The 25,223-nt window shown below is 42.4% G+C and overlaps 1 protein-coding gene across 1 annotated transcript in view; it reads left to right on the top strand.

The window, feature by feature from the left end:
- Window positions 1-25,223, top strand: part of osbpl10a (oxysterol binding protein-like 10a) — a 62,169-nt gene that overhangs the window by 27,918 nt on the left and 9,028 nt on the right. The window contains exons 5-7 of the mRNA XM_076105643.1: window positions 1,803-2,000; window positions 9,230-9,464; window positions 14,419-14,549. Of these exons, the coding sequence (XP_075961758.1) occupies window positions 1,803-2,000; window positions 9,230-9,464; window positions 14,419-14,549 (564 nt within the window). The remainder of the gene's footprint in view (window positions 1-1,802; window positions 2,001-9,229; window positions 9,465-14,418; window positions 14,550-25,223) is intronic.

A 25,223-nucleotide genomic window follows, 5' to 3' on the forward strand; every position in this document is an offset into this window, starting at 1 on the left:
TAAATGTGGTGTTTCTACACTAACAGCTACCCAAAGGAGCAGAATAAACGCCTAATCATGTATGTGACATTATCTCACGGCATGTTAGACATAGATTTGATTTCCTGGGTTACCTCACAGCGAGCAGCAGAACTCCCAAAGAAATCGAAGGCCGGTGGCTTCCCTCACAGTGAGCAGTGTCCCGGGGCGTAAGCTGTTTATTTGATCTATTTTATTTTCACTCTCGCTGTTCTGAGGGTCGAGTCTCCGGTGCCTCGTCTCTCTGCGCTGCTGTAAACTAACGGAGAGTAAAGACGGGAGAGAGAGATGCTGCTCTGACATGTGAGCACAGAGGTCAACGAACTGAAGAGACGAGAGTCACAGAGGGGAGGCGAGAGTCACAGAGGGGAGGCGGCGGAGGCATCGATCGAAAGTGAAGAATGCGATGTGACTTTAGCTTTGGCTCAGAGAACAAAAACTAAACAACAAAAGTGATGACTACCTTTTTATGTTTTTTTCTTCTATACAACTTTAATTCACAAACCTGGTGGTGGCAACTACTGTGTGTTTGCATTTATGGGGAAGCAATGTATTTGATTGATAGGTTGACGAGACGGCAAATAATTGGGTTCTCTGGAAAATTGATTCGTTTGTTGATTTCGTTTGTCTTTTAAACATTATGTGAACGCAGCGATTACCAAATAGGCTTTATGTCAGAGAAAAACATGCCTTTACCTCTCCCTGCACTCTTAAACAAGTGGTTCTATATTGAACCTTTTATTATAACAATGATTATATAATGATATAAAAAAATCTCATTATTAATAATGATAATATTCATGCTAATAATAATAACAAGAAGAAGAATATTTTTTAAAAATAATGTATGCATTTGTGTGTGTGTATATATATATATATATATATATATATATATATATATATTAAAAAAAGCTATCCAAAAGACAACAGAAAATTGACAAATAACAACAATGTCACGTTCACACACACAGATACAGGCAAGTAAGTTAATATTTAAGACGGAATGAAATTGTAATTTTATTGTTTTATAGTAAAATGTTTGAGATATTGATGTGAGTGAAATCACAAATAGGCTACCACATGTACACGGCACAGGTACTTCTTTCACAGTCTTTGCTCGAAGTGGTAATTTTCCTCTGGTAACAAGGACACGGATGCAGATAAACAGAAAATGCCTCAAGGCCAAAGCTGAGACACATTTATTACCTGAAAGGTTGCAGTTTTGTCAACCCCTGAGTAATGTATAATAGCTAAAAGCCAGTTCATTATTTACACAACATGTACAGGCTATAAGTTCTATGCTTTTAAGCAGGGTTTGCAGGAAACTTCTCATTCGGAGTAAAGTTAGTAAAACAAGGTACAGGTAATGTTAGCTAGCCTTAACGTTAGCTAAGCTACTGACTTAAAAGGAAGAAATATTTTGTTAAAGCTGAGGGAAGGCATACGTATATATACTGTATATGTGTGTGTATATATATATAAACTTTATAACAGTCACGTTCCTTTATATTATTTTGCTTATACTAAAGAAACAGAAAAGAAATGTTTCCTTTTTCTGTAGAATAAGTATAATTTGGGGAATAGAAACCCTGGCGTTCCTTATTGAAACTTTTTTGAAAACAAAGAATTTTTAAGAGCATACTCTTCCTTTTACATTATCATGCTTCCTCCACATTTAAATCCCCACCCTACTCTCTCTCTCTCTCTCTCTCTCTCTCTCTCTCTCTCTCTCTCTCTCTCTCTCCCTTTCTGTGCCGCCCCCTGCTCCCCCCCCCCCCCCCCAGGGCTCCTCATCCTCTGGTCGGACCCGTAGCTTCTCCCTCCTCCCCCACCTAACTCCATCTTCATCCCCGGGTTCTCAGAGGCACCTGAGCCACGTGGCCTCACCCAGCAACATCGTCACCATCACCCACCACAAATCTCCGGCTGCAGCTCGGCGGGCCAGGAATCTGTACCCGGGACGGCTGCTGGAGGTCAAAGAGGTGGGTGTCAAAGGCATAACGATATGAATTTAACCCTGGGCCTCGAGACTTCAAATTCAACGGAGGGAGTTTGTTTTTTGTGTTTGCCTTTTTTAAAAGGGGTTCCACAGAAAGGTAGTAAACAAGTGGAGATGGGTTTGCCAAAGCAACATGACAGTTATTACAACTTTGGCCTCATTTTAATAGACTTGGTCGTCATTTCTATCAGTTGTTAGATCCAAATTCATTGCTGAGATCTGGGAACACTGTGACGCAGCAACAACACAGTTGTAAAAATCCCTAATTGCACAGAAACGGCACACAACTAAGGCAAGTATGGTAGATCGGAATGTGGGCGCGGGTCATGTGAGCAACGGGAGTAGCCTAGCTAGCTTTCCCCTAGCGAGCTAATCTTACTGCGCAAGCTATTATTTAACTGATGTACTGTAGCCCACACTGGATATGAAGATGTTGTTTTATGCATTTTTTTACATTGATCATTTTAAAACGGATCAATATTTGAAAATTACTTATTTTTTAACGCCATTTAGCCATTTCCTCTTCTTTATATAATTATATAGTCTTTTTGCTGACAGAACCACACATTAAAGAATTGGAGGAGACATTTAATGATACCAGATGAAATACAGTAACTTTTCCAAAATGATTGTGTTGTCGTGAATATTCACAAATGGCATATATTTTTTTTTTTAGAAGTTTATTTGTCATTTTGACATTTGAATTTTTTAAATTTACATCCAAATCCCAGTGATAAAGGGCTTTATTTGTCAACTTAATACAAACAAACAGCAGGTTGATTAACAAGCTTTACCAACTTTTTCCAGCCAAACTACTGAAAACTAGCTTCCCAATGTCTTTGTTTGGCATCCATTGTAACCTTGCTAGTGGTCCCTCTAGTCTTCCATGTTTGGATATACTTCTACTGTTAAACTTTTCTAAACAAGTTTGTCCGACCATGGGGTTTGTTTGAAGTCTGTATAATCGTATGCCTGTTGGATGTTGCTGCATTCCCAGATCTTACCAATTAACTTGATTTTGCTATGACCAATAACAAGTTATGATAAACTGGATTCAAAACCTTAAATATTAATCAAACAAAGTTTTGCGTTTTAACAGAAAACACTTCAAGAACGTTTTGTCTGATCATTTAGTATTCCGCGTGGCCTTCAGAGTCTCTGCACTGGTCTCAGGTGGGACACTGGTGCAGTGGGTTCAGCAGATATTTCTGGCCTCCTTGCAAGCTTGACAGCGACTGCAGTGTACTCGGTCTTCACTGTAAATTCAGCTTTGTTGGCATTTTTATGGTATATATCAATACTGATTAACATGGCCGGTGACAGAGGGAAGAGCTCGTGGAGCTTATATTGTTTAATCGGGGTCAGTGTGTGCGGCACCCGACATATGAGAAGTGTCGGTGTGTGCAAAGAAGATAAATTGTGCCAGCGAGCTCGTCCATATGGAACATTTGATATTCCTGTCCATGTCGTCCTGCTAATCGCCGAATGTATGCATTTTGATTTTACCACCGTTTCCATAAGAGCTTACATTTACAGACCTGCAAGCACATCCTGAGTTAATTAAAAACCCCCAACACTTCAAATTTCCAATCAGTTTTTGATTTAGTTTGAAGTTTAAATCCTCATTAATTCTCTCCGCCTCGGTCACCAGACCCGGCAGGTCTGGTGACCACTTCGTCCTCATCTGCCACATCTCCATACATTCAGCACAGTCATTCACTGCTTTCTGCTTATCTTTCAAGAGAGAATCGTTTTTGTTCCTGTCTCTTCTTAACAGCCTTTCTGCTGTTGATGTGTCGTGATTAATTGCCATAGATTGGACCTAAAGTTGGGTTTGCGAAGGCGAAAATGATACACATGATGAAAACATGGTTTTATGCCCGACTGGCAAACTATAGATGTATAGCTGCAGCATGTTTTGCTCTCACGCTTTTGGTTATAGTTGAAGTGTGCTTTTTGGATTGTTGCCAGGCAGCCGCGCATCCGGCCGCTGAATTATGGAGATAAGATGACTTAGTGGTAAGGAAGGAGGAAGAAACATGGACAAGGAGAGACGAGAGGCTTTCGAAATGTAAAACGCTACTTCCCCGTGCAAACTGTTGGCACAGAGGAGAAAAACAGACGCTGACAGGGAAGAGGTCATGTCGGCCATCGTGGAAGATGTTGATGGTTCCAGATGCTTACTGACTTGTTTTGTCCTGCAGCTGCTCCTGTATTGTTTGCCTCTATCTTTACTAGCTTGCAGTCTTGGCACATTAAGGCAACCTGTAGATCAGTGGAATAGTGTAAAACCATTGGCAGGAATGTGTATCGTGACATGAACATCCCTGTAGTGCTACTAAGGTTACCTTTAAATGACTTATTTTGTCTGACGAACAGTCCCAAGAACATTGAGAGCGTTCAAGTTACGATGATGAAATAGCCGAAAGCAGCAACTCCTCACTTCTGAAATGCTGGAACCAGTGAATGTTTGCCATCTCGGCTGAAGAAACTATACATTTTCAGTCCGTTGACTAATTACCCGTATGAAGACGGCGAGAAAGCAGACAGAAAATGTGTATATATCTTCTTCTTTAACTATTTATTGTTCATCATTGTTACAGGGATAAATAAGAGGACAGTCTTTCACTTGTAGCTATCTGATCCTCGCTGCGCAAAAACAAAGATGGCTCTCATTTAGTTGCACTCTCAAACTGGGACAAGGCAGCTTTGTATGACGTCTCCCAAATAGGACGTTCTAATGCATCGCATGAACAAAAAAATACTCTGCTTTCCTAATAACCTGTCGTGTAATTGAAACCTCACAGTGGGATGTGAGCACTTTGCGTCTCCTCTCCTATGACTGGTACAGTGAGGGGGTAGACTGCCACGCTAAACTGTGCACTAAAAACTTGGCAATTACCTCAACGGCTCGTCGGCTTCTTCTGCCTGTCACTCTGGTGACACCGCCGGAGTAGCGTCAATATTTCATGCAAAGATCTTTGTTTCATGGCCCTTCTCTCTCATTGACGACCCTGGCTGGCTTCAAGTTGTTAAAATCCCCACTCGGAGTCGCCACGCTGTGCGTCTGCTTCGTCTCGCTAAGAATATCTCGCCTAAGTGATTCCCTCTGTGACAGAAAGAGAGCAAATCTCGTTCGGTGTGAGCGGAGAGTAATTTGTCACCTCTTAGGAGCAGAGTCTGTCTCAAGTGAACCGGGGGACAGTTTGAGTTAATACAGAGCAGATGGTGCGATCGTTATGCAAAACAAACACTCCTTTTGGTGCTTGTGTTTTATCCGCAGACGGAGAAAACAAGGCCCTCCGTGACGCGTGATTCATTCTCGCTTTTGGTTCAGAAGAACTGGGTTGCCGCTTCGTGCGATCTGACTCGTACGTGCCGTCATTTAGCTTCTCTCTCCTCGTCCACTGTTCCTTCTCTTCCTTCTCTTCCTCTCTTCCTCCCTCCCTCCTCATGTCATTTTGTTGTTCTACTCCCTTTATTCTTTACAGGGCCCATAAACCTGCCTGGCGGGGATGGCACAGAGCCGGAGCTCGAGTCAACAGTCAAGGAGCGCGCTTGCACTGTGATTTACGCAACACTGTACACGGTAGAGACCAGAAAGCTGCCGCGTGCTGATTATCGGTGGATTTATGGTCAAACGGAGGGAACCTTATGGTGTACATCCCATATATTTTCAGGTCACTATGGCTGATAATATTCATGAACACTACTCTGTTCCAATGCCCCCCCCACCCCCAGCTACAGATGCATACAACTTTGGCTCTTTTTCAAACAGTCATGGAGGGGGAAGTGGTCTTTGCACCTCAGTGAATCTCCACATGATCTGTCTCCTCAGCTCGGCCCTGCTGATCCCCGACCCGCCCGCACTCACTGAACCATCCTCACACCAGACAGGAGGCTCAAACACACAGTGTGAGCAGCAGCAGCAGCACAGAGTTAGGGTTCTACTTAGGCCCGTCACGATAATAACGCCATCGACGTATCGCAAACTATATGGACACGACCTCAAAAGCGTTCACATTGCCGACTTATAACACAATTGGGACACGACCGTGATCATTTTTGCTTACCTTAATATTGCCCGTTTTGTTTACTTGCGTGTTTGTTTACATAAGAATGTCACCAACATTTCAGCCAACGTGACGCCAGATAATACGGCTGTTTTTTTCCGACCATTGAGAGACTTGGCATTATGCAGACATTGCACATTTTACTTTTCCATTTTATTTGTTTTGGTTCTGTGGTTTTATTTAATATATTTATTTAGGATGTTTTAATATATTCACATTCCAATTACACTGTCTGAATATTCCTAAAAATGAAGAGTGCTCATTGAAAGTGTTCTTGCATTATTGCGCTAAATCATCATATCAGTGGCATAGAATTCTCCTAAAATGACAATGATATTGTTTTATTGCAATTATTTTAGACAATACGATAGCAGCATCTTACTCTGACACTTGAAATATATTCAGTGGACTAAAAATCGCAGTTCAGATTCTTATATCTCTGAAATGTAACATTGAAGCGCCAATATATCGGTGAGGTCCTGGTTTGAATGTTCAGGCCATTTTCATGCTGTCACCTCCCATCCGTCTGTCCATCCATCCATGCATGCATCTGTCTTTCCACTGGCTGTGCGACAGTGGGAGTCAGAGCACATTACCATCTCTCCACAGCCAACTTGTCACGGCTAATGTGAACTCATCAACCGCCTCGACTCTCAGTGCAGCAGCACCACCGGGCACTTACGCTGCAGCAGCAGAGCTGGATCAGCGGGGTTAGGCTATTTATTTAAGCATCGCTGGTCCGGTTGGCTCCAGAGAGGTGTGTGTTTGTGTGGCGGGAGCTGCCATTACTGTAAATCCACTGACTTTGCTTTGTAGCAGATGTCTGCTGCAATTATATGTTCCTTCTATGTTCATGTCTAACAGCGTGACCTGCATATACACCAAACAATGACAAGGAGTACCAACCATATATCTGTTAACATACAGAGAGCAATATTATCTACAAAATCAAGCTTAGTTTTTATTTTTCAGTTACAATTATGAGCTAGTTTGTATTGGGAAAATACAGAAGAAGAAATTTGTTTTGTATATGAAACATTCATATTTAATGTGTGTAACATTCTATTTGAATACTTGAAGGTGGCTCCGACTCTTATTATTGACCCTGTTGTCAACATGAGACCAGGTTGTATTTATGACGTTTTACGACACGTGTCGTGTGTGATGAAGCTTAGATGCCTTACTTTATAGTTGCCCTCACTGTTTCTGACCCCATATATGCTTGGTTTCCTCCTCTTTGTTTCCTGCTTCAAATTACTAATTTATCTCTTAATCTTGTGTGTGTCTGTCTCTTGGCACACGCATACTAATCCTCTCCACGTCTTTCCATACTTGCTCATGTTTCATGATATATATATATATATATATATATATATATACTGGATATTAAGCAGAGTGATATTGACAGTTTTGCAGCTGTGCTACAATTATCCCATTACTTCAATATATGGCTATACATATGTACTTGTAAAGCAATACCTCACCCAAGTCTCAGCAAAAAACACTGAAACTATGGTCAGCTTGGATTCACTGCAGACGCACCGCTACCGTTCCTGGGCAAGTATCCTTATTTGTCTCAAATGCGGTATTGGTCAGACTACACTATGACTTGTATTTGTGACCGGCAGTTTTCATGACTGAAAAGGTATCAAAACATCTGTATGAACTTCCATGAGCTCCATCTGTCTGAGGAATTCAACATCAGACCTGAATAAATAGCTGAATAATTGGACAGCTTTACATGAATGTCTAAACCGTATATAACCTCACCACAACAGCTCTCAGTGATTCCCAAACAGCTCTGAATGCTGATGCATGGAGACAGATGTGCTATTGAAGTGCGTGTGGAGGACGAGGGTATGTGAAGCCATACAATATTAATGAATACAACATTTCCAGGCTGATAAACAACCCAGATTCATTAGCCTCGAGAGGAGCGTATTACCCGCTAGCGAGCACCGACTTTATCTTCTTCCTTTGTGATACATTTAGACTCTGAAAGGTGAGTCATACAGATATAGCTCTCAGTAAGAAATGTTTTGTGTTTCTGTGGGAGCGCAGGGGAGAACTTTTTTTTGTTTTTTTGTTTTGAAGAGTTTTAGCAGCTTCTTTTTTTGGCACTGCCGTCTTGGAGCAGATGGTTGTGCCTGTAGTCAAGACTGAGGTAACAACACTAGAATTAATGCTAGACTGTATGTATGAGATGGTGGAAGATCTTGTGTCACATGCGTGTATCTGCATTCTTGGTTGTGTTGACGAATGTCATCTATCCAAACAACCTCTAAATTGTATTGTGCACAATTTAAATGTAGTTGTCCTAAACGATGACCATGACATGCATGTTTAAATACAGGCCACACATGTATAGTTTCATCACCTAAAAAGGCCAAATCATTTTCAAGAACAGCTGGGCATTGTAGATTTTACCAGACGTTAGTCAACGAGGATTAAATGCTACATTCTTTTGGGACTATTTTCAGCTGCAGATGAATACACATTTGTTGCACTACTTTATATTTATCCATGGAAATTGATTCTAAATATACTGCAGTGCCCATGTTCTTTTAAATGAAGAAACATATCACCCACCCAGTGCAACTGTGTGACTCATTGATGTGTTTTTAATTTCGTTTTCGACAACAATGAAGGTCTGTGGCACAGAGGAAGAAGCTATATCATTGTCGGGTTTGGTCTTTTCACAGGGTTATGAGAAAACTCCAAATACCACCAACTTATTCCTTTAAAAGGACATGTAATTACCCACTGAAGTTATTGTTCCTTAAAGTGAATGATTCAAAATAGGCAGAAATAGAAAAGCAAACATCAGTAAATCCTGCCAAAGTACAGTTAGAGTTAAATGGATGGTTTCTTTAGTTTATTTTATATTAAATGATATATTGTAACTTACTCACTGGTAGTGATATTGATTTCCTAGCCGTTGCATTGTAGCATATTATATTGTCTGGTAAGGCTGGCTGAGAGATTCAGTTACAGGACTCATTGTTGCTACCTGAGTAACTAGTAACATATTATGTAAAATAATCCAATCCATCTCTTTAAACCAGTGGCTCGCTGATGAGTTGAGTAATGTGACTGTTGATGATGTATTTGAATGATGCAAATCACTGTTGTCCCCCAGGTGATGTCCCAAGCAGAGGGCCAGCAGAAGAACCTGGTCCAGTCCATTGACTCTCTGCCCACCAGAGGCCCTCTCTCCTGTCTGGACCAGGACCTGCTGCTGCTCAAGGCCACGTCGGCCGCCACACTCAGCTGCCTGGGAGAGTGCCTGAACATCCTCCAACAGTCCCAGAGCCACAGCCAGGGGCCACCTCAGTCCCACGCCTCCCAGTGCAACTACCATGAAGCCCCCTCCGGTGAGTCCGCCCCTGGCCCCATTCCAGTGCTGCTACTGGAGCCCCCAACCCCTCCATCTCCCCCATCCCTCTTGTCTTTCCAGTCCCCTCCTCCAGAGCCCAGCCCCAGCATTCTGGGGCAGCTGGACTGTGGCTCTTGTCCCTGCCTGATGGGTACCATGAACTTCAATGTTTGTAGTAAATGTTGTTGAATGTTGCATTTGTGTGTTAATTTGTTTTGTTCCATTTCTGTTTTTTGTCTTAGTTTGTAGTTGTCAGTGTTGTTCTTTGCTGTTTTCAATTAATTATTGTGTCTCTTCAATCTCGTTAATTGCGTTGAAATGACAATAGTTCCTTAAAATGGTAGTGCCAAGAACAAGCATGAATGTGAAGTGTGTAAGAACACGGTTTTATTGTCAGTACTCTTTACAGAATCCGTGAAAGCATTTCAGACTGTCTTCCTACATGCATGTCAGACAATAATCAGTTTATGTGCGAGTGAGTAAACCTAAATACTATGACTAATACTATGCACTTTTAAATCTCCTCAAAGGATTAACTCTTTGCCAAAGGAATCCACACTGGTGCCTAAAATGTCAGACCTCTGCCATGTTTAATCCGCTCTGTGCCAGATCACTATGGATCCAATAAAGTTTTTTCCATTCAAACCATTTTCAGCTTGAGGGTGGTTCTATCGGCATAAAAGCAAGTCGTAGGGAACAGTGCCTTGGGTGGAATTTAGACCCCAAATGCAGAACAAATGGTCTCTGTTAAGATTATGTCAAATCCTTCAAAAGTTGTAGACAGATCAGATTTTCCCAAGTTCAGAGGAATATTTATGATCCATTTACAGTTTTCAAGTTGCTGTAGAGCAACACCATAACTGTGTTCTCCAATAAAAAGAAGTAGAGCTGATTTAAAGAAATACTCCACTGAAACTGTATTGAGCACCAAACACTCGCCGTCTGTAGGACTGAAAGGTGGCTGGTGAAAATGTGTAACGTGCTCCTTTTTTGGAAGATGTAGTGAACTGTAGTCAGTTTGGATTCACAGCAGTTACAATGGATCTGACTCATAAGTCAAGGCCAAAAATGTTGCCCAAAGAAATGTCTCAAACACTTGCAAAGTAAACCACTTATCTGCTGTTGACAAAACAATCCCACCTCAAAGTCCATTCAGTAGCTTTGCTGGACTTTTTCATGGAATTGTGTTTAAAATGGACTTACTGTACAAACTTAATGGTACTAAATGGCTAATAAAGCGTTAAATGTGCTACTTCTTAATTGGCAGAAATTGGTAGAAGTGGATTCTACTGTAGGAGTTTGAGAAGTTTCTGTGGATGTTTCGTCTTGGGAACGCCTTGGGATGCCCGAGGAAGAGCTGGAGGACGAGGCTAGGGAGAGGAATGTATGGGATACTTTACAGCGTAAAGTGGATGGATGGTTTTTGATGCATGCTTTTGTTCTGACTTCAAGGTCCCTGTTGTAAATCCAAACTAACAACAGTTACCATCTTTAAAGCCCTACAGGTGCACATATTTGGTGGAGTATTTAAGCCAAGCAGATGTGGTCCACTTCCATTAATGACTTTTGGAAAGTCTTTGTGGGTCTGGGTTTGGGGCGGGTGCCGGATCCCCGCCAATCCGCTGGTCCTCACAGTTTGTCGGTCTTCTCTTTGCGCCAACAGCCATGCTGCCCTGTACCTGTTCATCAGACAGGGGGTGGTGTGGAGTGGGACCACCGGGCCGCAAGTACAAACCTCTTTCCTTCCGCTGCCTGGCTGATCAGTCCTGTGGGGGTCCAGCTGCTCCCCGCTTCCGGCATGTACCCCCCACACCTCAGTGAGGAGTTTTTTTGTTAGGATCCTCGGTTTTGCCACTGATGGGTAGTGTGGCCCACCGGCATGAGCAGCATCCAGATTTGGTACAGCTGATAAAGGGAGTGGCTGGGTCGGTTGGTTGAATGGTTTTGTTACGCCCACACAGGAAAGCTTTGCCACTGCATGGGCAAGATAACTCTTTGGTAGAGAGCCGAGCATGAGGTTGGACTGAGTTTGGCTGGCACGTTAGTCCCTCCAGGCTCCTATTACTACAAAACCAGAGCAGCTGGTCTGAGTAAACTCCAGCAATTGCAAAGACAGTCAAAGAACTTGAAGAATCTTTGTAAACTCCCACCAACAACCGGCCAGTCACAAACCAGACAGCATATTATCAGCTGATCACGGAGGATCTTCGCTGCTCGCTCTAGCTCCCCTGTGTCACTGCAATAAAGAGCTTGAAGCCCAACCCTCTCTCTTTCACCCCACACGCAGAACATTTTCCTTTAAGGAATTTTAAATCCATAAAGGAAATTTACTTTGCAAACTAGCCCCCCCCCCCCCTTAAGATGAAACATTTTAACAGAAAATGAAAGGTACAAGAAGAACATTTAGGGTAAGAGTTGGATGTGAAACATCACAAAATCTATCGATGTTACAGCCCAGAAATGGAAGGTAGAGCCATTGGAGAAATCTATTGCATGAATGTTTGTCTCTCCGCTGTTCGATCGGCGACGGCCATTTGATTCACCTGCATGTCTCTATCCAATGGCCCAGACATCAATGGCTCCACTGAGTGTTTCTGCTTCTGGTGCTTTATTGTGACATCTCAGAGAAAGCGTCAAAGTATGCCATAAATTGTTTGTAAACCAGCTTCTTGTAAATACTTGAACATTTTCCAGAAATGTTTCCCCTAAAAAAAAAAACATCTTGAAATGAACTCCCAGGATCCTATTAACCTCCAAATGTCTTGAGAATAACCTTCTCAAAAAATTCAGTTCTCACTATAGTTACAACTCATTCACACTTCACTCGCCTTCGGGCAGGGGCACCCCTGCTCCTGTGTCCATTGTATATGAGTCCAGTATTGTCGGAGGAGGTCCACGAACACTTTCCAGGTTCCTGTCAGTCAAACTGTCAGTTGACCAAAGCAGAGACCCAGCCTGAGGGCTATTTCCGCTCATTTTGTCGAGACAGACTCGCCTCAGGCTCTGCAGCATGTCGACCTGTGAAAGCACAGCTTGCTTCTCACTAATGGATATCAAAGAACGGCCTCTTGGTGCATTAGACTTTTAACCCAATTTGAGCTTTGGGACCGGAGAGAAGGGCCAAAGGTACCGCTCCATCAACAGCACTTTGAAATGTGATCTACTACCGTGATATATATATCAGAAGCTTTTGAATGAGGAAACTTGCAGCTTGGGTTTTGGGAGTGACGGTTGCGAATCACATTAGTCTGTTCACACAGGAGACTCAAATGAATGATCGGCGCAGTAGCTCTGCATCAGATAAAGTTTTGGTGAAGCACAATGCTAGAAGGCTGTCAGAGTAGTTGACTGAATCTGATGTCTGTTTGTGAGGCTGTAGTGTTGTTCAGCTGATATCCAGTAAGGAGCCTTTTAGTCAGTATTGTAACCATTGGTTCCTACTTAACGGTGCAATGTGTAAGATCTGGCCAGGATTTTAGTTTAAGACATTCAAAAACTAACCAACATTTAGGTTACAGTGTTAACATCCATGTATTGTGTTGCAGAGATATCTAGTGAAATTAGTTTGGTCGTTCTCGCCACGAGGAGAGCAGGTGGCGGTGCTGGAAGACAGACCTTTAGATGGCGGGTTAGCTCTAGCAACTCTCAATCAGCCAGCGCATACCCCAGCGCCAGGAGTCGCAGCTGGCTATGGCCAGCGGGCTGTTGGCCGACGGCAGCGCTTGATCTAACCTGTGTAACGGCAGCAACAGAACGTTTGCTGATCCGGCGGGTTAGTTGCAGCGGTGTCCCTGGATCACACCCCCAGCGCTCGGGTTTGCAACAGCTGAATTTGAAGTTGCTACAGCTCCGCTGACTGAAGGTCCGTCTCCCGGAGCAGCTGAACGCTCTCCTCCCGGGCGAAGGAGTCGTCATGTGGCGGAAAGAACGAAACAAAAATATGAATCGTTTTCTTGTTTCTGCCAATTTGGATTTAATCCAATAAAACATAACTACCAAAACATAGACGGACCGTACAGTCTCCGGTTAGTGTCAGAGTAAAGACGACCGGCATCAACTAGGCCAACGCCACACGTGAAGATTATAACATAGCTGTAATGGATGACTGTAAATATAGATTGTATGGACTCAGTAGTGAAGGTGAAATGCTGCACCTTGTTAGTTTGGAGCATGTGGCCAGATCTTGCACACTGCACCTTAAGTAATACAGATGTCTTACCTTACCACATTACGTCATTTTGTAACTTACTGACCTGTAATTCTAACTGAGGCTACTTTAAAATAAGCAATTGCTAGATGTGCTACTGAATGATGCTAAAAAATATCTTATCACAATATTGCACATAATTGGAAGTTCAGAATCTTCGAACTTTGAGTCATCACCTCTGACAGTCCAGCTACTGTAGGTGAAGACGGTAGAGGTTCAGTGCTCAGACTATGTATTGATTTTTAAATGACTATACAACAACTGGCATGAAGTTGTTTCTAGGCTCAGTTACAGCATGAGACAGACGGTACAGGATTGAGATTTATGATATTTCTGCAGAACATTTCATTGCTTGTTGCTCAGAGTCTAAGTGAATCATCATTTCTGTATGTCTGACCTTAGTTGAGTCAACACAACAGAAAAGGGACAATGAACAAATATTACATTTTAACAGACACACACGAGCGCCCACAAACAATTTCCCGATGGTCTCAATCAGTAACAACAATCACTAACACACCCTCAGTCCAGCATCGTTCATAAAAACCTTAATATTGAAAGTCAGAAATGAAGATGCAGAGTGTGATATGATTTGTCTCTCAAAGTCCCTCTTTCATTGTTATTATAAATTTCATCCAACCCCAATTCAAGCATTAATACACACAAATCAACAGTACAACTTAGATAAAAGTAAACCCCAAGTATCTCCTCCTCACTGTTGTTAACTAACCTTGTCTGTTTTCAGATGGTGTTCCTGTGTGGACTGTACCAAAGTCGCCCTCAGGGGAGCAGTCGAAGAACGGAGTTCTGACTCCTCTACGATCAGCCGAGCCCTCACCGGCCTTCAGGGAAAGGAGTCTGTCCCATGGTGCTGAGGTGAGAAACATTACGTCACGCTGTCACATATCACCTCGGCCCTCTGACTCGCTCCTCCTCCTTCCCCCGTTGTCTCGGTCTGTCCGAGATCTGAGTTTATAGATTAGATGTAAGACCCAGACCGCCGTGGGGCTACACAATCAATCTAGGAGATATGGAAACTGTCTACTGCGAGTGTTTTTAAGTTAAGGATTGTTGTTGATGGCTGATGGTTGTCAAGACAGGTGTTGGTAGGATGGTTGTTAAAATACACATTTTATAGTCATTTGCCCGGCACTTTTGTCAATGTTACAGGTGCATGGAGCAAGGCTGAAGTGTGAGAAGTGGACATTTGCCATGTTTTGCCGCTATTGGATAATGACCGGGTAGCAACAGACAGGAAACACGGGGAAAGAGAAATGGGTATGACATGCTGCAAAAGGTCACCGGCTAGAATTGAGCCAGGGACATTACATTTAAATGGTGCATGTTTAAATTATTATTATAAGTCTACCATGACTTACGGGGATTCATCCCCACTGAGAAGTTATTCCTTGTTTCTCAATTCTAGCCTTCTTAACAGACCACCTCCACATTAGGGAATACATTTGCACAGACTTGAAACTTGCTTGCTCAGGATAGGCGGTCCATCACAGTGAACATTTCACCTCCTTTTAATGAGTTTACATTTTTTATCTCATGATTCTTCCTGTCTAGTGAAAAACAAATGTGCTAATTTTCTTTTTGTGGATAAAACTTGGCAAAGTGTAAGATCTGGCAAGATTTTCTTATTTTTTAAAACGATGAAAAGTTAACTAGCGTGATCAAAAGGCCCGTCCTGTCTTGTAATACCTATTGCTCCTTTAGAGGCAATAGTGAGTCACTGTAGCATCCAGAAGAAATAGAGCTGCCCCGAGGGCTCGTCAATAATACATCCGTGGTCCGTGTGGCTTTTGATCAGGCGGCGACCTTTGCCGAAAATCTTGTCAAGACTCTGTAAGTTGATTCTTTTGCCGTAGTGGAATGAATTAAAAGCAAAAGGCTACGACGTGCAAGGTAGGAAGGAAACGGTATGAAAAATCTGAATGAAATGAACCACTCATTCATTCCACTGGAGCACTCGTCGCTTCTCAAAGTTTGAACAGAGCTGCTGTCAAATAAGTGGGTCACAAAGTACAGAGCTGGAAGTGAGCCGATCCCAGGAGGGGGGGGGGGGGGGGGGGGGGCTTCGTGAGTTCCTGCCTTGCCTGCCTGCTGCAGAGAGGGGCTGTCTGACTGTCCGGACCACCCTGTGTCAGTCACAGGAAATTGAGGCCAGATGACATTGACATGAATGTGTGCCGGTCGTGCGGAGGGAAAGAAGGGCGGGTGAAGGTGTGAGAGGCTTAGAGGTGTTCTCATGGATACCTTGGAAGCACGGATTGCTTGAGTTTACATCTAATTGCATTTCTCTGATATTTAATTATGTAACTTTATTTATATAACTCCTTTCAAGAGCAGAACGGCAAAGTGACTCACAAAAGAAACTAAAAAGTTATTATACATAATTACAGACTTGGGAAGATTGAAACACCAAAAAATAGCAGCTGGTTGTACCATAAATAAGAGTTGGACCAAAGGTATTTAGGTATTGGTTACATTGTCCCTTATAACAGGAACAAGTAAACCTCCATTCAGAACGCCACCAATATAGACATCCCTTCCTTTGGGCATTACCCTGGTAACGTAGATACCTCGAATACCTGTGGCTGTGGACATTTCACACGACTGAAATCAAATAGTTAATATATGTTGAAAATAACTTCGGCGGTCTCCTCCCAGGACCTCGAATTAGTAGTTGGATATCAATGAAATTGAAGTTACACAGAGCAGTAGTAACTTTAATATTGGTTTGGCTAGCACAGCCCTATACAGTGACTGATAGGTATTCTTGATTGTCAACCTGTGGCGAAGTGAAGAGTCGTTGTTCAGTTATCAGTCCCCTTTGAACTGAGCACATTTGCTCCCTACAGTTTGAAATCGTACTTAACTCGGCTGAATACTCATTGCGGTCCACATCGCAGGGAACTATACTGTCAGATTGGAACGCAGCAATAGTTGACCTGGAAGTAAAATAACCATCACTTAGAATGTTCCATCCTTAAATTGCTACAGTATGGAACTTTGCTAAAGCAACAACGAAAAAAAACAACTGCAGATTCCTTCGTTTCAGCGTCTTTTAAACACGGGGTCACTTTCCTGTTGCACCTCTGTCACATGAATCACATCGATCCTTTTGTCATCCCATTATTCAAACACAGCAGAATAATGGAACCCTCAGCAGTGAATAACAAGATGAAGATTAATGGGGGCAAGTGTCATCTCGGCAGCATTTACTGCCACGCCCGCTCGTAATAGCCTTTTTTGTCAAATGTTAAACTTGTGGGATTACCTGTCATAAGTCTCTGTTGTTGAACATTCAGGGAACCGCCTGTTAAACACTCGCGTCAGATCTTATGACGGGCTGACTTCTCGCTTATATCTAACCACAAAACGAGGTACAGGGGCCAGGGAGGGACATTTTACCCTTCATAACTGCCACGAGGGAGTTAACCGTGCTGGCAGCGGCCTAATCTAGAGGCACAGAGATGTGATCTGTCACGTTAATGATGAATGCTAGAATGGGTAGTGCGGCTTTGCAGTGTCGACCCATTTACGGCTAATTGTCAAGCTGTTCAACATACTTCATGATGCACAATTGAGCGGAGAAGAGAGGGCAGCTCATAATGGTGATTTGGCACCTTTAAAGACATCTCAGACAGTGTTATGGCAGTTATGATTCAGGGGGCCCGAGCCAACCATCTGCGTTGACATTCGTGCCACTGTCGGTATGTTTCTGCCCACTAAAGTGTGCTATTAGGATACTGCGCTCCAGTAATGAAGGCCAAGTCATGCCTGTCATATGATATGTATATCGACCCGTAAGGGACCTGCAGGAAAATGAGAAAGACACAACTTCAGGGCTTTGGTTCACTCTCACTGCTCGCATCAACCGATATTAAGCTACTTTCATTGCTCAGCACCAAACTCCAAAGGTAGCAGTTAGCTGGTGAGCACAGTGAGGCATTTAGCAACTGAAGAGACAGAGTCGGAGACCTAAACGGAGCTAAAAGGAGTGTGAATATTGAACTTCAATTCATCAAGTGGCAAGAAATACGACTGAAAAAGAAACGCCCATAAATACATCAACTTTATAAGAGAATATTATTTCAATGTTGTGTTTTTAGCTTGTTGTGCTGCCACAAGAACATGACATTCAATTACATCTATGCAGTTATGCAGACTTGGTTTTTAACTTAAGAAAATTTCAAATATTATGTATCATATATGAAGACTTCTCGTGACCCTTATTTTAGTCTCACATTTGAATTTAATCGGTATCTGTGAAAGAAAAAAAGAAAACACAGGCCTTCAAAATCAACCCCGAGGCTTCTTTTTTCATTCATATTTAAAACTGACCGTTAAATACTGTTTAAACAATGTTCTGCTTATAGTTTTGACTTCATGTAAAAAGCTGAAAGTAGAAAATCAGTAAAGGTGTCGTTTAAAATAAATAAATCTCATTTTGCAGTGAGGGATCTAAATCCAGACCTTTTTTTTTTACCGCACCCCGTTACTGCTCTGCAATATTTTGCACTTCCCTCTTGCCTGCTACTCGCCTCTGCCCTGCAGCCTGAACCAGGTTTCATTAGAGCCTTCAAAGATGCTCTGGCCGGCGTTTGAAGAAGAAGAGAAGCAGAGAGACTGAGGAGAAGCAGAGCAGATTGCAGAGGTGCGTTTGTCCAACTTTACACGTTTATTCATCTTTTAATGAGATTCAGCTCCGTCGTCTATCTGACGACTCCCTGTCCAGGCGAGAGTGATTGAATGTTGCGTCTTGGCGTGAAGGAGACGAGGAGGTTGAGATTTTTGATTAAGTTGATGTATCCCACCTCTACATGCTAAAGATGGCGTTTAGATGGTGAAGGAGAGAGATCGGCGGTGTTCTTGGGATGATCATTTATCTAGTGTGTGTTGTTTGGCACGTTACAGTTAAATCTGGTAAGATTCTTATATGGCCATCTTGTGGTAGGGAAACACAATGCACATAGAGTAAACTGCAAAATGCTTTGGGTGAATGAATCAAGAGGTTGAATGTTTAGTCTTTGGCTTACTATTTATTGGTTAGATGTCACCCCACCTTAGTTATTGACAACATGTCCAGCTACGCTTAAGGTCAATTCCTGATCTAATCTCCAGTTTCTAATCTTGTTTGCCACTTTACCTATTTCCCTGTAATCCCGTGATTAGTGATGAGTGCAAAGAAGAAGATACATTACCCCAGAATAATAAAGGTTTGCTGTTTGAATGATGAAGCGCCAAAGTGGCGTTTGATATTCAGTCCTAGTATGCAGCCGGCAAGAGTGAGCATGGGGCCTGTGCATGACTGTGGGGAAAATGGAGGAAAATTTGCTCGGGATTGCAGAAATCAGGTCGGTTTATGCATTTGCAAACAGCACCAGTTCACTCCCGAGCCACATATCAGACTGTATTTCTATGGATATAAGCTGCTGTTGGAGAACAGGAAGTTAACGGCAGACCTTCAGTTAGTTTTGTATTAACAGAGAAAAGTAGGAGAGTGACTCTTACTCCACATGCGTACCTGTTGTTTGAGCGCTTTTGTTTCTGATATCCAGGTTGATCTGTAAAAGATTGATTATTGCACTTTTTTGACATACCTTTTTTTACTAAAAAGCTATGTAAAACAATATGACAGCTAAGACAAAAAAATGATTGTTTCTATCAGAAGAGATTTCCTTTCACTCCTGTCCTTTCCTACATTTGAACAACTCTTTCATCTCTGAGTTATTGTGTCTTCTTTGGTCCAGCAGAGGGCAGCAAAGTCCTCTGATGTGCAGCTCCACTTGTGTATGATTTAGTTTGTATTCGGCTGTTGCACTGCACAATGAACACCAGACAAATTGTAATACTTTAGCAGTGGCAATGACATCAGTGTCTAACAATCGTTGTATTTGTAGCTTGGCATGTGTGGCCAACTTGCAACCTACTATGGCATAATGTACTTTTATGAACTAATTTATTGGAGCTAAATGAATACGGATTGTTTTGCTTCTAAACGTGTTCACTACAGTCAGCCAAAGTAATAAAAAGGGATTACATGGTGGCGCCTTAAGTCTTATTAACAGGCATAAAGGTCCCGTCAGTCCCGGAGTGAAAACATCAAAGAATGGCCTGTTCTCACGTCTGAGCTCAGCGTGAAAAACATCAACCCATGACTCTGTAATCCACTCTCTTTATTGAACTCAAGATTTTGATTATGGAACAGGAAATGTCATATGCCTGCTGGGAAATGCTTTCTCCTTTGTCTCTCACCCCACTTCTATGAGAGCCATCACGATCTTCAGCCCTTATTACTGCTCTTCTAACGCATACAGAAGACCTTTTGTTTCTATGTTCTTCCTAACTGTCAGGAATCCTTGTTGTTGCTTAAATGTTTCTCAAAGCTGCTCGAGGAAAACGTCTGATGCTGAAAGTTTTTTTTTTTTTTTTTGCACTTCTTGTCAGAGAAAGAGCAGTTCTTTAGAGATTTCCATCTTGCTGTGAGTTGGCAATACTTAATGCTTCATTGGATAATTATTCAGGCTGCAAACAGAAGCTGAGAAAATCACAGTTGTTGGTTCGATTACAGAACAACATGAGAATAGAGTCTCAAAATGTGAATTGCATTTTAAAAGAATAGTCCCATTTAGCATTCCACTTCTACAACATTGTTTGACCGATGATTGACAGTAAAAAAATCCCCAAAAAAATCAACATTGATGCAGCAGAATTAGAGATTTTGTAATTCCTTTCTTCCTCCTTGTCAAAACCTGGCGCCTACATTGCCCACAATGCAACACGACTGACAACAGTTGGGAGATTCGAGTACTTAATGCTGCATTCATAATATGATATTAGCAAAATATAATAAGAACACCACGTATAAGGTCCCTTATTAAGACTTGGAAGAGTTCATGAATAAGTAGCATTAACCTCGTCGTCACATGGCCAATTAGTTACTTCTCTTGTTGTATCTGAAAAAAAAAAGAAGCAGAACAGTGTATAGGTCAACGCTAGATTCTTTTAAATTAAAGTTATAATCTTGAAGATATTAATTTAAATAAATGTCTGTTAAGTCACTAGCTAACGACGACTGAGATAACACAATGGCGATTGGACCACAGCCCGCTGCTGAAAGCCCTCGCATTGTTAGTATTAAGACAGCACAGTCTTATAGTTTCATTCTTAGTGTCTCAGAATCATTTGTGTTGCTGTTAAATAGCTCCTTTAACTCAAACTGGCCTCAGGATGACTCTTCACGAAATGCAACGGTGTATAGTTTCTTTTACCGTTGTGTGTGTGTGTGTGTGTGTGTGTGTGTCTGTGTGTGAGTGAGTGAGTGACTATCCGCTGTGTCTGCACCGACTTCTTTTGATATCTCATTAGATGCTGTGCTGATGAAACTGCGGGTTATAATTTATACACGAGGCACTGAAACTCTACAGCCGCACTTGCCTCATTTTATTTTTCAAGAAGAAGTGGGAGAGATTTGGGAAGTCTTGATTCTGTCGCGGTATTGTTTCGCTTTCTCATTTATAACCATTCAAGCGGTGCATTTCTCAAAGCCTGAGCTTTATTTTGTGGCAGATGTGTCTTGTGTTGCATCTGGGTCACATCCCACTGCTTATTATAATTAATTTTTTTTCAAGCGTTGCATCTCCTGGTTTTTGGTACCTTGAGAAAAGACGTAATTTCACTGCTTCTGTCACCTTTCATGGCTTTCGTGGTCTGGTAGATCGGGTGCTCTGCTTGAATGTTTAGTGTCCTAATTTTAAACTCAGTGCAGTCTGTTCAGACATCTGTGACCATGAATGCCTTTTAAAAGCTGCTAATTAATATAAAACGACTACAGGTCTCATCACATAGCTGTCAACTTGTTGCCTTCAAGCTAAATGCGACATTTTAAATGAAAGATATGACCCTGAATGCTTCTGTTTAACTGAGCTTCTACCTTTTCCGTCCCACTGGAGTCGGTAGGCCTGTTACTAGTAAACAGTATAAATGATTGTACACTTTATGAAATGACAGATGCAAGGTAGAAGTAACTGTTAGCTTTGTGATAAATGCCACACTGGAAGCCCTTAGAAGCTTTCCAGTATCTCGCTGGAAGTTGACATTCAAAACACACCTGACATTTAACAGGAAGCCGAGTTCGAGAAATACACACAGTTGTTACTTCAGCTGTGAATCCATCAGTTTATTAAAAACACCTTGCTCCTCCAGGCAGGGGTTCTCATTTGACTAAAGGATAAGTATTAAGCACACAGACGGTGTTGGGAGTTTACAGATTGTCAGAGCAGGAAGTGTTTATATGTGATTTTGAAATGATTGTTGGTTTTACACACACACACACACACGTTGCTGGCTGAGGGTTTACTGAGAATGATGTGAAACAAAGCACATCTAGTCAGCGACAGCCTTGACAGAGAAAATGCAATGCCGAGAACTAGAGACACAAAAACATTCAGTAGCATCAGCATAACAGGGGTGTATAGAAAGTTGCATCATGGGTAAACCACCTATGATTATTCAGCATTTATAATTTCCTATGAAATATATAATATGAGAGAATATATTCACACAGCAGTTAAATGTGTCTTTATGTTAATTAGTGTTGCTTGTCTAGGATCAAAATGATGGCACATAATGTGTAACACAACAGCTACAGCATACACTGGTTGGACCTGCTGTATCCCTCACTGTCTGTAGGTGACTGGCATCATTCTTTTATGAGTGAGGCAACATCAAACTAAAAAAAATGTTCTTATTTTTTCTTTACAATATATGATTGTGTAAGTGTGAGGGGACAGGATTTCCAAAGCTTTTGGACCATCCGGCAAACGCTTCTGAGTGTACTGGCCCCTTAAGACTTCAGGGTTCAGGGTCAAGTTTAGCGTCTCAGCGGGCGGAAACACAGCAGGAAGCACATCCAATCCAATAAAATCTACTCTAAGGAAAATGTAATTTGCACAACACTCCCCTCCCTGTGCTGGTGATGACTGATGATTCAGGTTTTCTTTTGACTGTGCCCAGTTAACAGAGTAGGAGGAGGATGAATCCCCTCTAATCTAACATACACACTTCAAAGGTAGACCTAGAAAGAGGACGCCTCAGTCGGAGAGGAATGACTTCATAGGAAAACCGTTCAGGGATTGAGTCTCGCACAACAACACTATCCTTGACGGTGGAAGATGGAAGTGATGATGATAGGGGAGTGAAGAGAACGGACGGTGATGGAGGACAGGCCCTCAAAGTTTAGCCTGTTTAGAGGGAACAGCAGTCTTTGAAGTAGGCGCACGAGCAGACTTGGCCTATCTAAGCCTTCTGGAGACGCCCACACTCTCCCCTGATAACATGCCAGCGAGATGGAAACAGAGAGAGGTAGACGGAGAAGAAAAAGAAACTGAGAAGTATTCAGAGCGAGAGAAAGAACCGGGAGGAGTGGGCTGCAATGCGCATGGATGAGGAGGCAGTTAAGAAGAGAAATGATGATGATGATGAAACAGAATAGTGGATGGCATGAATGAGGAGATGAGGGAAAGGGTGGTGAATGGGAGAAACAATGACAGACATGACAGCGCGGGGGCTGAGGAGGCGAGAGGGAGAATGAATCAAACATGAGATTGGAGTCAATTAAAAGGAAGACTGTCGGGCTGGAAACGGATTTAGAGAAGACGACAGGCTGCAGAGAGACAGGAAAGGAGGCGAGAGATGGAGGGGTAAGGGATTGCGAAAAGAGGGTGTCGGAGAGTCAGACATCCGCCCATGACTTCCTGAGTTCCACTGCCAGACCAGTAGTAATTAAGCAAGCTGATATATGTACTCCAAACACATGTACTGGATACAACAAGCATAAGGTGGAGGCGTAGAAGGAGGGCAGTGAAGCCATATCAGAGGAGGGAGGAGAGCGGAGGATGTGAAACTTCAAAGAGCTGTAGGGAAACACGGTGGACGGATGATGGGAGCATGAGGGGAAACGTCACTGGGACTTTCCCTGAGCCTTTTTTATTTTTTTCCTCTCTCCTCCCTGTTTTTCAGAGTGGGTGGTGGGCAGAGACTCTCTCTGCAAGTCACGCACAGCGGCTCACCACCTCAACTCAGCCACACTGTACGTCTCTCTAACGAGACCCGGGACTCCTGCAAGAAGGCTGCTCACTCAGTCAACAAATTCAGTTGAGGAAGAGGAGCGTTTGTTTTTCGTCTCAGAGCTTCAAACTCTTCAAAGGAGACAGGTTTCCCCATTGAGACCTCTTTAATTGGATTTAACTCTCAAGTCGAGCCGTGTGCACTTCCTTTACTCTTTGTGGAGCAAGAAACTTTAAGGTCTGCCCTTTTTGCCGTTGCTTGTGTTCGCCTGAGGCCATCTCACCGTTTTGGAGATGAGATCCAGTTGTATGCAGGTCAAGCCGATAGCTACACAGCAATGCAGCGTGAGTGTTTACAAGCTGATGTCGGTGTTCGTGCATTGGTGTGCCGTTGGTCTTTGCATCTGTTTTTGGATGTGGGGTGAATAGTGCAGTTGCCGCCTGAGGGGTTACACTGCATTCACTGGGTGCATTTTAGCAGTAAACATCACTGATCTGAAATGGGAGAGTCTTTTGTTAACTTCAGAAATTATAGAAGAAGCTAGCCAGCAGGACTCTCATTTACATGCACAGCATCCTCAAAAGTTTTTGAAATGGGTTTTGAGTTGGTGGAGAAGAATACCAAGTTTATTCCCACCCTCATGAATAAGATGTCTGACTGAGGTTATTTAATTTATGGGTTCAACTTTGTTCTCATGAACCCTTTATGAAGGGTGGGTAACAAAGTGGGTTACTAATGGTTAGTACATGTTACTAATGCTTTATAGATCAGTTATAGATCAGTTGTGGTTCCAACTATTTATAAAGACATTACAAAGTGAGACCAATGAAACTAAGGCCCACCATATCCACCAAAATGTAGCAACGTAGCTCTTGTCGATACATATTTTGCATGTTCATATTCATGTAACTTTTCATAGCTAGCAGTCCTTGAAAGTTAAACATAGTGTTAGCATCCTGTGCTAGCATCCTGTGCTAGCATCCTGCAGCCAGAACAGAGGGTGGTAACAAGTTGAAATATGATTAATAAAAATTGCATGCAATGTAATGTTGTGGATGTTTTGAGCCATGTTACTGAAGAATACAACAGCCAGATCAAATCTTTCATTTTGTAATAACCAACATTAGCAAAGATTATTCTGAAGGCTTAGTGTTTTGACCTCTCTTCTCATCCTGAACCTGTTAAGCCATAAATCCAAACACTCTGTGCACTAATTCATTATTATTACCCACCTCTGGACAAGTTCAACTGCATTAAAAAGTCTCGGCCGATGACGAACACGAAGCCCACAGATGTATCCTCTGAAGGGTTTCCGCTCAGATGCTCCGACCTCTTCAGCCGTAATTTCCTGTTGCTGTCAAGAGCCTCTTTAATTTGTCAGAACCACTGGAATCATAACACACCTCCCCCCCACACGGTACCCACCTCCTCTCCCATCCCTGCTTTCACTTCTATATTTATCACTGTGCT

The sequence above is a fragment of the Anarhichas minor genome, unplaced genomic scaffold (assembly GCF_050575085.1).
Source record: "Anarhichas minor isolate MPS153535 unplaced genomic scaffold, ASM5057508v1 ptg000033l, whole genome shotgun sequence".
In the NCBI taxonomy this organism is placed as follows: Eukaryota; Metazoa; Chordata; class Actinopteri; order Perciformes; family Anarhichadidae; genus Anarhichas; species Anarhichas minor.